At 37.8% G+C, this 12,992-nt stretch overlaps 1 protein-coding gene across 1 annotated transcript in view; it reads left to right on the forward strand.

Annotated features, from left to right (window-relative positions):
- The window catches only part of LOC129248243 (phospholipid-transporting ATPase ABCA3-like), a 28,460-nt gene extending 18,316 nt beyond the window's left edge, over positions 1 to 10,144 (forward strand). Inside the window, exons 7-11 of the mRNA XM_054887719.1 lie at positions 533 to 865; positions 3,770 to 3,896; positions 8,659 to 8,853; positions 8,997 to 9,713; positions 9,790 to 10,144. Of these exons, the coding sequence (XP_054743694.1) occupies positions 533 to 865; positions 3,770 to 3,896; positions 8,659 to 8,853; positions 8,997 to 9,713; positions 9,790 to 9,967 (1,550 nt within the window). The 3' untranslated portion in view covers positions 9,968 to 10,144. The remainder of the gene's footprint in view (positions 1 to 532; positions 866 to 3,769; positions 3,897 to 8,658; positions 8,854 to 8,996; positions 9,714 to 9,789) is intronic.
- The last annotated feature ends 2,848 nt before the right edge of the window (positions 10,145 to 12,992 follow it).

The raw sequence follows: 12,992 nt of genomic DNA on the forward strand, positions 1-12,992 counted from the left end.
TCGTTGCACTTTTCCTTTAAGTGGTCAAGTTTCCTATGAACTACCACCAGGGCAATATCATCTGCGTATCCCACAATTTCGGCGTTTGGCGGATGTCTAATTGCTTAGAACATCGCTAAAGCAGCAATATTCTCAAAAGCACGCCCAGTATTAGAGCTGCCTGTCCTTTTTCTATCTTCGACAGAACCAGTTTCTTGAAATTTTTTCCCCACCGTTTGAATTGTCGACTCGTTCGAACAATTATTTGCACAAAAAATATCGCGAATTTCGCGACATGTTGTTCTTAAAAATCGACCATATTTTTAAGTTTCAATAATTGTACGGTTTGTTCTTTCGTGTAAAATTTTACCTCTGTCGACTTGATAAATGCCAAAAATGGTATGAAAAAGATATCGTCTAGGAATTATTAACTGCTGACATCTAGGCGTCACTTTTGAAATACCCTTTATATTCTATAAACCTTTGTGGTCATGGAAATATATGTGAAATTTAAATAACTAATGCTACAACAACAACTACAAATATTTTACAGGCTGGGGCTTTGCGCTGCTCCTACTGGTAAGCGCTGCCATAACGTCGACCAACTATTTTCTCTGCCTATTTTTTAAGAGCAGTCACCAAGCCTATTTAACAATTACCACAATACATGCCCTCGGTGTAGCCTTCTATATCATGGTTTCTAGAGGACTGAAAAGTTCCTCCTCAAATTGGGTATTGCTACTCCGAATATTTCCATTGTACTCATTTTGCAATGGATTTCATAATGTATATGAAAATAACGTAAGAACACAAATATGCAAAAATGAAGTCATCAGAGCAGTATCTATCGCCATTGAAAGCTGCAAAATGGCCCCGAATTGTTGTGGTAAGACATACAACTTGACATACGTGCATACGAGGGTCGTTTGAAAAATCCGTGCAAAGCCAGAGAGATAGCGCGTATAGAGGTTATGTTGAGTTAGTAGCATCTCTTGGAGCACATACAATAAGTTTTAGCCAAATTGGTCCATTTCTTTGTGTTTGTCATTCGTTTGAATCGAGTGATTTCCCTTTTCTATCACGACAACGCACCAGCTCACGCTTAAACCTCCTTATCATTCAGACTTGGTACCCTCGTATCTCTCGGGCTGCTATTTGTTCCGCAATCTGCAGAAATGGCTGTCGAGAAAAAGATTTTATTCAAAGGAGGATGCGATTGCAGACTTATTTTTCATACTTGGAAAAATCCTATTAATAGAAATCAACAAGCCACAACAGCGTTGGATGAAAGGTGATTTCGAAAGATAAAAAAGTTTACCCCAAACAATTAAGTAGTTTTTGATTTTGCATGGCCTTTTCAAATGACACTCGTACATACATTTAATAGAAGAATGATAGAAACAAGATTGCGCCCATCAGCGAGTACATGCCGTCACACTAGCCAAGTTGTATAGTGTTGCCAACTCTTTATTCTTCACAATAAATTTAGTTTGTTTTATACCCAAAATGTGCAAATTTTTTATTTGAAGCTACCAAAAATGTAAGTTAAAAAAATTGTATAAATAAAAAAATTGTAAAGGCCAATCGAGAAGATTTTAGTGCTATTGAAAAGTTTGCTCTTATAGAAGTTGATGTTCTGAAGGTGCAAATCTCATTTTTTGATCTTTCTGAGTTTATGCAAGCAAATTGGATCTACTTCTCTCAACTTTTTTGACATTTAAATCTTTTTATAAATTTGAATATATTGAATACGAATTAATGAAATAGAGCTTTTATTATAGTAAGAAACACAAAAAAAAACAGATAATGCTAAAGATACCATAACGAACTTATCTTGTTACATAACCTCAAATATACCAAACAAGTGTTTTTCGGCACCTTTTTAAAGAGATTCTCTTAACATACATAGGCTTAAATACAAAAGTTCGATTTTTAAAATTCTGTTTTTTCCATACAGTCTACAGGGTGAACGATATGAAGTGTTACCAACTTCACACTGATTGTATCTGTAAAACAGCTCATGACATCAACGTCAAAATTGTTCTAATCACAGTTCAATATATTGTTTATAAGCCATCAAAAGCATTTGCGTCCCAGTTTTGTTGAATTTTTTTTTCTGTGATGGAATTCAAACGTAATAGTGTGATGGCGTTGTATTTGGCTGGAAAATCACAACAGCCATTGTTCGTGAGCTTAGTCACCTCAAAGCGAATAAAATGTTTGTGTATCGCACTATAAAACGTTACAATGATACCAGTAGCATTGCAAAACGCTATGGAGGAGGACCAAAAAAACCGCAACAACGCCAGAAATGGTTCGGAAAGTGAAGGCTCGACTTGAACGAAATCACCGTCGAAGTGGAAGAAAAATGGCCAAAGGACTGAAAATATCGCAAGACAGCATTCGACGCATATTGAAAAATGAGCTCAAGGTCAAGGCTTAGGAGTTCCAAAAATCACACGATCTTTCACCAGAGCAAAAGAAAGTTCGGTGCGAAAGAGCAAAGGAGTTGTTGCGCGTGCACGAACGTGGCGAACTTCCTAACATTGTGTTTTCTGATGAAAAAAATTTCCCAATTGAGCAGTTCATAAACACTCAAAACGATCGTGTTTACTTGACCGAACGCTCATACGAGAATTTGAGCCTACGTATGGCCACTCGAAGCAATTTCACATCGCAAGTAATGGTTTGGGCCGCAGTAACCCCTGATAGACGCTCTCCAATCATTTTTATCGAGCCTGGTGTCAAAGTGAGGACTAAAAAATAAGCCAGTATGGATGCGCTGAAGAAAGCGATTATACGAGAATGGGCCAAAATACCTCAAGATCACATTCGTGCAGCATGCAACTCATTTTTTGACCGTTTGAAGGCTATAGTCAAGGCAAAAGGTGGTCATATCGAGCTAAAGTGAATATATGTTCAAATTGTAATCATTTTTGGACAATTTTGTGTTTGAAATCAATAAAAACTAATTTCACGCAAAAAAGTTATGGTGTTTTGAATAGGTAACACTTCGTATCGTTCACCCTGTATTATATGACTGTATATTTGTTACGCATTCAAAGTTCTTTAGTAACTCATGAAATATTTGGTATTAGCTTTTCTTTAAATAGGCATTTTAGTGCTTTTTTATATCTAAAACTAGGCAACACTGCAGTTGAGAGAGAGAAAATTGACTGCTCAAAGAAGAAGAAGAGGAACACACTTAAAAAAAAATGTAAATAAAGGGGACAAATGTCACACACTAATAAAGCAAGCCACAAGTGGGATACAAATCGAAACAACCGGTTTAAACTCACTTCGCCACGCACGTGAGGATTTGTTGACGATTTTAGTTTCACGTAGTTTTCAAATAACACACGAGTATTTACCAACACCAACAATAACCTCACTCGCCGGTAGTGTGAAAAAATGATAATAAAAAGCTGAGCTAAATAGAAATTAGTGCGTTATTGAACTAATTTAAAAAATAATAATATATTTCATAATTATAAAGTCACGTTTTATTTAGAAGAGGCCAAAAAAATGTCAGAAAGAAAGAACTAAATCCCCGAGGCTTGGGAACAAAAAAAATACTAAATCAAGTTATTGTACGAAAATGTTAATCTGCTCTTACTGATCACCAATTGGGCTAGTATGACTTCAGAAAAATCAGTTGATATGGTTAAACTTGCTGAGAGCAAAGTAACGGGACCACGATAGGCGCAATCTCATTATTATCTTCGTCATGCATTTAATAGCATATTTCAATTAATTTTTTGTATTTATTCAAATGATTTTTTTTCTCTAGAACATCATTATCTTGAAGTAGAAGGAGATGCCAAATACCTTTGGATAAATATCGGCCTTAGTTGGTTTGGAATATTGGTTTATGAATGTAGGCACTTTTTCATGAAGACAATACCATTGGACAATTAGTGAGTATTTCTGACTTTATACCTACCCATTCAAGCAAAGAATGTATGAACGAGTATTGAGTAACACAATAACATTTCAACACAAAGAGTCTTGAGTTAGAGCGCACTTTAGTTAGAGTAATGCCAAAAAATTAGAGTCGACTTTATTTTTAGGTGTATCATAGCGCGTCTTCGATTCATCAATTCTCTGTCCATTATGCTTCGGCTCTGCTCGCTTGACGAAAAATTCGGATGTGACAGCAGCAAAAAGTTATCGAGCAAGAATCGCCACTAGCGAGTTATACCTCATAAAACTGATGTAACTCATTGTATTCAACGCTGCCAACTCTCTTTTCCTATAGTAGGTACGCCTCATTAGACAATGTTCAGACACGGCAATTTTTGTTGCGACAGTTCGTAACTTTTGGTAAAGAGCTTGATGGGGAAGGGAGCGGAGAACCGAATTTCTGCAGCTTTGTGGTGGCTGTAGACTAGATAAGTAGGTAGGTAGTTAGGTGGAAGTGGCAGTCGGTTCTCAAACTAACTCACTTAGACCGTTGCCGATCCATTGTGATACCACCGTATTAGTTGACGTGCTATTCCTCGTCCTCGTTAAACAATTTTGTTTTAAGTGAAAATCCATTGATTTGGCGGACCCTTATACTATATGTCTAAAGTCATCGGTACCATTCAAAAACGATGAGCCAAAGCATCTCAAGGTACTGGCATTCCATGCAGGGCAGTGACAAAGTAGGTGTCTAACAGACTCTTCCGCCTCCGCATTCTTGCAGCTTCTGCATTGGTCGAAATTAGGTACGTTTGAGCATGTCGACCTAGGAGAATGGCCTATGATCAAATCAATGACCACAGGGACGTTTTTTGCCTTTGATCACCGTTGATCGCCTTACGTCCCATTCTGACCAAATTCTTTTTGTAGCAGTTCATGTCAGACTATCAATCTATCTCGATTGTAGACGAAAAACAAAAGCAAATACCCGAACACGATTAACCGTGACTGAAGGCAATCTTACCAATGCGTATTAAGTGCTTCCAAACAAATATCAGTTTTAGCAACTCTTTTCCAGTGCTGACAATGTATGTTAATTGACATCGTCACTCTCTAATGAAGTGGTCAATCAAGTAGCGAAAGGTGAGGTAGGTCAGGCAGTGCTATGCCCGACCATAAGCCTACTTTTGGGCAAACTTCGACTACTTTACAAAAATTCCCTTACTCAATACTATCAAACACACGCATTGACGTTTACGCAGCTCATTGTTTACTGTTGAAATAAGTTACTTGTTGCGATTGGTGACTAGCAAATAAGCTGACTACGCTGAAGCTGAGTTGATCTACCAGCTAAAGCCAAAAATAGCACATGAGGCGCGAAGGCAAAAACAATGCCTTCAAGGTTCAACTTTTCTTACTGCAAATTCAAAAATAAAAACAAAAGTGATATAAATTTTTAATACGTATGTAGGTATGTTATTTTTAGGTTCATACTACCACTGAAATATTTTAATTAAATGTGTTAAATGTGTAAATATCGCGGATTCGCTGCAGGAGTGCCTAAATACACAAAAAAATTATTACTTTGTTTAAAAATGTGGAAATAATTACCAGTTTTTTATTATTGCTGTTTATCAGCTCATAGTTATTACTAGGACTGCCTTTTATATTATATAGGGTTTTTCAATTGGTGCCCTGTGGCAGCCATTTTGTTTTGGTGACATCTGCCAAATCTTTTGTTTATTATTCAGTTGTTTATGCCAAATCATCATGGCAAGTTACACGATGGAACAGCACGTTCAAATGATAAAACTTTATTATCAAAATGAGTGTTCATTAATGCGCCCATTTTTCGGTAGACGTGGTGGCCCTTCCAATTTATTATGGCCCATATTGAACCATATGGACCTAGACGACATGTGGTTCCAGCAGGACGGCGCTACGTGCCACACAGCAAACGCAATTTTATTCCATTTCAACATCTACCCGCCCTTTAAAAAAACCCTTTATTTTGCGCCCGATAATGAAAACACAGTAAAATAATGATGAAAATGTCTTTATTATTTTTCAATATATTCTCCTAGGAATCCAATACCCCTCTGCATTGGCTTCAACCAATTTTCAAAGTAGTTTTGAAGCCCAGAAATTGATGCCTCCAATATGAGCTGATGTTTAAGAACAAACATTAATTATGAGGTGCCAAAACAGGGCAGTAAAACCGATACCCCATTAATTCGATATTTTGAGTCCTGAAAAACTATCTTGCTTGAGCCGATGCGGTTGATATCCTCAATTCTTCGAAAACTTCTGGCAAACAAATGGTCTGGTTGTGTGTCACCCATAATTAACGATTCAAGTTTCTTTGGTGGTACAGTTGCCTCGTGACCAGGTTTTCCGAAAAACCAGTCGCCCATTTGCAGTGAGGTGGTTCTTCCGCAAACAACTTTAGTTTGTGGATGTGTTCTTAACCGTCCAACTTGTCTTGGAACACCCATATTATAATTTACTGGTTTGTTTGCGGCCCATATGCATGGTCCCAAGATTCGGTACCTGTTGCGATGTTAACCATTCTGCCTTAATTTCTTCAACATTTCTTGACACCAATCGACACAAGCTCTTTTGTGGTTCGTGGTCAAATAATGCCGATCTAACTATAAAAAATCTTCTCGGCAATCAATTATTCATCCAATATTGAATGTATCATCTTTTTTGCCCACTACTGGCGAAGGATGCCTCGCGATGTGTTACATGGCGATCTTGCATTCTCAGTTGGAGCACAGCATCAATTGTTTCTCGTGCAACAACCGTTTTTGTATAGCTTTTGCGAAATTCATCCTGCAAGGATCGATGGCCACATTCGAACTTATTGTACCGGCGTTCCGCAGTGGGTAAGTGTGGCCTTTCAACGCCAAAATTCGAACTATGTTTATCACTGCACTCTTGTCTCGTTTATCCACGCCAAAAATCGTAATAAATCATTAGATGAAAATTTTTATGAGTTACTTCCATCTTATGGGCGAGATTAATTTTTGAACTTCGAATCTTCTGTTATTCGGAGTCGACTTTAAATTGTAGGCCCCTCCATTTGTGGAATAACATCAGAAGTGTATGTGCCAACTATTTTGCTTTAATGTCTACAGGATTTTTTCAATACCCTGCTTGTATTCAAAACTATAATAATAAGAGGAAATAAATAATGAATTGTTTTAATTCAAAGCTTTATACAAAAAAAAAAAACAGTACTCGAATTGGTGGAGTAGTTTTGATTTGCTGCAGTTTGAAAATTAAGTTTATGAATTTTTATCACATTTTGCTTTTTAGACACAACTCTTTTGCAAGTTTATGCAGTTTATGTCAAATAAGAATCTTCCAGAAATGATTAGCTTCAAAATATTCGCTTGGGGAATAAGTTCATAGCGTTGCCATATTTTCTTTTATTTTACAACAATTTGTTTGCAGTTGAAAAAAAGTAATTATTCATTTGATAGAACTTTTTCTGCTCCACAAAATTATGTTGATTATATTTTCTAGTTATTTAATTTTTTATTACAATAGTTTTGTGGTTTAGAAATGAAATAGCCAGGAGGCAATAATCAACATTTCCGACACCTGGTATTCTGTGCTTTTCATTGAGGTTAAGCAGCTCGGGACACTTGCGGCGGTGGAGAGAGTGTTATGGGCGAGTCTACAGCATGGAAATGGTTTGCAAAGTTCAAAAATGGCGACTTTGATGTCAATGACACGACATGCAGCGGAAGGCCTTCTGAATACGTTGAAGAGCGTCTCCAATCACTTTTGAAGGAGAACGGTCGCCAAAACAGTCGTGAATTGGCGGAAAAATTAACTGCGATAGTAAAACGATTCTCAGTCACTTTTATTTAATGAGATTTACTCAAAAATTGGGAGTCTGGGTGCCTCATGTACTTAACGGAAAAAACAAAGAAAGCCGTTTTCAAATTGCTCTCAGGATCTTCTCATCAAACAACACGCGGTCATAAACAGAGCTTTTTGTACCAAATCGTCACGGGGGATGAGAGTGCACCAATTCTTATATCATACATTAATATGAAGCAATGAAAGAAGTGGGTGGCTCCAAGAGGTACGCCAAATCCCAGAATCAAGGATGTCTTTATATGGTGGGACTGGGAGGGCATGGCGCACTGGGAAATGCTCGAAAAGAATGCCACTGTCGACAAGGAGCTCTACACTGCCCAGCTACACCGCGTGCATGAGGCTATTCGACTGAAAATGTCTGATTGGTATGGTCAAGCCATACTCCTTCACGACAGCGCCAGGCCCCTTGTTGCACAAGTCGTCAAAGCCGCACTGCAAGAGCTCGCCGTATTCTCCGGTCCTTGCACCGACCGATTACCATCTTTTCCGTTCCCTGTCAAACCATGAGAACCTTCGATAACAAAGAGATCCTTAAAAATTTTTCAACAACTTCTTTGACACCAGACCAGGGAATTTTTGGTCAAACGGTATCAACAAATTGATCGAGAGATGGGAAGAGGTTGTAAACAGCAACGACGAATATCTAACAGATTAACTTATTGATAAAATATTGTTTTTTGTTCAAATAAAAGTCTTCGGTAAAAATGCTACGAACTTATTCCCCAACTTTACAAACAAACCTGTGTAAATCGGAGCATTCCATGCACAGTTATTAGCTTACATATGCGCATTTTGCAGAACTTTATTTTATAAGACGTACCGATCACTTTGTTAAAAAAGAAACTTTAGCTAATGCAATTTTTCTTCAATTTATTTATGAAGCAACCGAGCTTTGGACGAGCATAAACGCCGACATGCTAGTGATTCTTATGAAGTGGATAGTGTCACTGGGGAAGCCATGTACGTACAGTCGTTGAGGCCACGAATGCGCCATTACTATACAGTTATTTGCGAGAAATTGGGGTTAATTCGAAAAGGAAATATTTTAGTCGATAGACTAACATTTGCCTTAAAACCGTGAGTATCTAACGAGTAACGAAAGAGAGAAGGGGATCAGCACAGAAAGTCATGAGTTCCAAAAGGGATACTCGGCTTGAGTTGATGTTTTATGTACCCTCATTTCATATTTTTATTAATTTTAAATTGTGCTCTCTTTTTAGCGGGGAAATATTTGGCATTATAGGCACAAACTGCAAATGTACGAATGCACTTTTAAATCTCATTGCTGGTCAGGAAGGTCCGACCTTTGGGCGCATTCACGTCAATACCGTATCAATGACTGACGAACGCTCTAAGGCACTTGAACACATTGGATATGTGCCAACCGTTAACTGCGTTAGGCCAGAGATGACTTGCCATCAAATTTTGAGAATGTTTTGCATATTGTATGGATATCCATATAGTGAAATCAATGATATCTGTGAGGACTTGGCAAAGCAGTTCGGATTCCATTCACAGTACAATATTCGTATAGAACATTGTAGTGCGGGTATAAAGGAAAAAATATCCTATTCAATAGCGATTTTGAAAAAACCGACGCTACTGTGTGTCGGAAATTATAGCTGGAGTCTGGATCCACACGCTAGACGACAACTTTATCGATTATTGCATGCGCTTTCCAAACAGGGCACAGCTGTTGCGATTACGTCTGTTACAAATTGCTATACCGAAAGTCTGTGCACAAAAATAGCGGTCATGCATGATGGCCGATTTTTATTTATCGGTCCACCGAGCGATATAGCGTCTAAATTAGCCGCTGGTTATTTCGTTTCGATGCGCATGCGAAAGCACGTACAAACACGGCTTGGCGTGACATCTAAAGCATTTTTCCGATTAACTACTTTTATGGAGAAAAATTTTCCCAGTTCGAAATTGGTGTAAGTTTTAGCAGACACATGCTTCTAGTTATAAATTAAGACAACTATTCATGCATTTTTTTCAATTTTGCTTTAGTCAAGAGAGCACGATAATGCAATTCTTTATACCACAAAAGAGCACCACATTGCCAGCTCTTTTCAAAACTTTGCACTTGAATTCTTTCCAGTTGAACATTGAGAGCCTTTTGATAACAACTATAAATATGAATTACATAGTCGGGCTGATAATAGAGGAAGCGATGAGAGCTAATTAATATTTGCTTATAGCTTGTGAAGGGTGGTTCATATAGCAGTTTCTTTTAAAAATTAAAAAAAAAAAAAAATTGTTTAAATCAAATGTTTTTCGGTATACTATCCGAAAGATCGTTTGTGGAATAACATCACGAAGACGCGTACCACAAGTAGGAGGAGAAGCTCACTAACAAAAAGTCTCATAACGCATACTGTTAAGCCAGTTTTCCAGGACTTTGGTGATGATTTCGGGTACTATCTGACGAATGGCTCTCTCGATATTCGTCTTAAGAGCCAGAATCGTGTATGGATTGTTCGCTTAATATCAGCCCCACAAAAAAAGACTCATGGCATCAAATCGCAGCTCCAAGTTGGCTGATTGACATCACCCGAGACGACTGATAACATGATTAACATGATAACTTGGAGCGCAAAAGTTCGATTGTGATATAGACTGCGTTCCCATCGACAGTCAGTTCTACGTAACCGGAACGTCCCGGAATTATATACGGCCACTCCAGTAGCATTCTGCTTATATTTTCGAGGAATGTTGATGCTGCAACAACAACATCAACAACGTAGGCTGTGTGGCATGACGCGCCATGCTACTGAAATCAAAGATCGGCCGAGTCCGCCTCCTCAATTTTCGGCCTTAATTTCATCATTTGTCATGTATTTGTCATGAAGCTTCTGTCACTATTAAAATAACAGATTATTTAAAAAGAATAAAAAAGCACTATATGGACCGCCCCGTGTGGATATTTGTATCAACACTTGATATTTCATCAATTTACGTTACATTAATATTTTTGCATTACTTTTTAATATTCAATAAATTTTACATTTGTCATGAAAACAACAATATTAGTTTATTATTAATAAAATTTGATAAAAAAATCTCCAAACTGTGGGTTATAACTTAGCTCTTTGAACATTTAAGCTGCACTTAGAAAAATAATTCCAAAAGAAAATTTCTTCTCTTCAGAGCGTCAGAGATGGGTCTTCTAAAACATCCAAGTTTTAAGATTTTACAAATGCGCGAAGAAATTGCTTAGGTAATATATGTGCACTTGTATCGGGTGCTTTTTAAGAGCTTGAGAACTTAAAATGACAATACAAAACAGAAATATTGTTGACATTTTTTTTATTATAATCTGGTAGATAATCTCGATCAATCCAATTTTTGACTACTTTTCCAATAAATCTGGCCGTTGGCGCCAATGGTGGCTTGAATATTGCAACGAATCGATTGTTAAGCGCGTTGTATGGTAAGTTGCGCTGTCTTCTTGGAACCAAATGTCATCGATGTTTTTCTGATTAATTTTTAGAAACAAAAATTCAATCAACATGGCTCGATAGCGCTCGCTAGTCATCATAACGACAGCTTCTTTCTCATTTCGAAAATAAGGACTGATTATGCCCCCAATGTTCAATGAACATCGCGAACAGATTTATTTTTTCTCAAAGTAAATTTTCAGAATTTGGAAGCGTGGTTATGGCGTTAAAGGATTCATGATGACTTACCAAACCTTACTGAATAGAAATGTCAAAACAGTTTGCCATTCTCAACTGTTGCAGCTAAAAAAACATCGGATATATTCAGTACGTTTGATTGTCAAAGCAAACTATTACCAAAGTAAAAAAACAAATAATGAATTCGCTTTGCTTCGTTCTGGGCTGATAGCCACATGTACGCGGTGAAAAAAAAACAAATTAGCTGATCCGCCCCTGTTCATTAGCGACTGTAGGTTGCATTTTCCGACTGTAGTAGGTACCAAAAATCCTTTCCTTACCCACCTTGGCATTGAAGACTTCAAGCACGACTTTTATGTCATTGCAGAGGCGGCACTCATAGTGACATTCTAGGCGCTCATAGAAGGGGTTTTTGGTCGCATCATAATTGCCTTCCGGCGTGCAAATGAGTGAGTGGTTAAAAAACGCCGCTTTGGTGAGGATTATGGCGAGAACCTCACCTACTGGATTGAACGAAAGTATTTGGCAGCGAAGTTTCTCTACCATCACAAATTCGACACCAATAGTGTGCTTTTTTATATGGCACCTATGGTAGACTCCGCAAGACCTAATGATTTTCTTGCTTTGTCCCTTCTTTCGCTTATTTTGAATGGTCATGACGGTAATGGGCCTTAGCTCTTACGAGGTTATGATCCTACATGCAGATGCACCTTCTTCTTCCCTTATTAAATTATCGGAGATTCGAGATGTAATTATTATTATCACATACTCCTTTAAGAGCTTAAGTATTCAATACAATTTTTTTTTAGTCAAAAATCTTAGCTCCTTAAACGATTTTCCAGTTTCATTGCAGATAGTCCTTTGCCAAGTCATCAATGGTCTAAATCTTGTTCTCGTTCCTTGCGTTCCCCATCAAAGGGAGGAAGGTCTCATCCGAGATTATGTCGGTTAATTATTAAGTTGTTTTCCGTTGCGCGTTCCAAGTTCAGCTCGCAATGACATGGGATAAATTTAATATGCACATTCATATGGCGAGACGCTTGTTTCACACAAACACTTGCTTGCAGCCGTACCTTCTGGTGGACAAACTTGCGTGACCGCTTAAGCGGAATGTGTCAGAGTGACCCCATCGAAGCTACCTTTCTTTCTGCCTTAATCTATAGGTGACTCATGTTGCGCAGGGCGGACGGATGTGGGTGCAACAGTCGGGATTGAGTATAGGCGCGCAACCCATTGCATTTGTTATATCAACAAATTTTGCTACTTGTTTCACGTTTCCTGCATTAGCACTCAGCTGAGAAATCGGCCCTTATATGAACTTTTATCAGTTCATCAGATGGTATTTCGTTGGCCAGAGATATCATTTTTTTGTACCTGTTTGCAGAATAAATATTAAGAAAATTTGTCGCTGACATACCAAATAAATTAAAGTAAAACTTACCAACAGACTTTGTTATTGTAATTTTGAGAGCCCTAATTTAGTATGAGTGCACGCTTGGTTGTGTGTGTAAGAGAGAGAGCAAGTGGCACATACTGACGTCCATTAAGCAGTGCACGATTTCTATTCATTAGCAG

The sequence above is a fragment of the Anastrepha obliqua genome, chromosome 5 (assembly GCF_027943255.1).
Source record: "Anastrepha obliqua isolate idAnaObli1 chromosome 5, idAnaObli1_1.0, whole genome shotgun sequence".
NCBI classification, from domain to species: Eukaryota; Metazoa; Arthropoda; class Insecta; order Diptera; family Tephritidae; genus Anastrepha; species Anastrepha obliqua.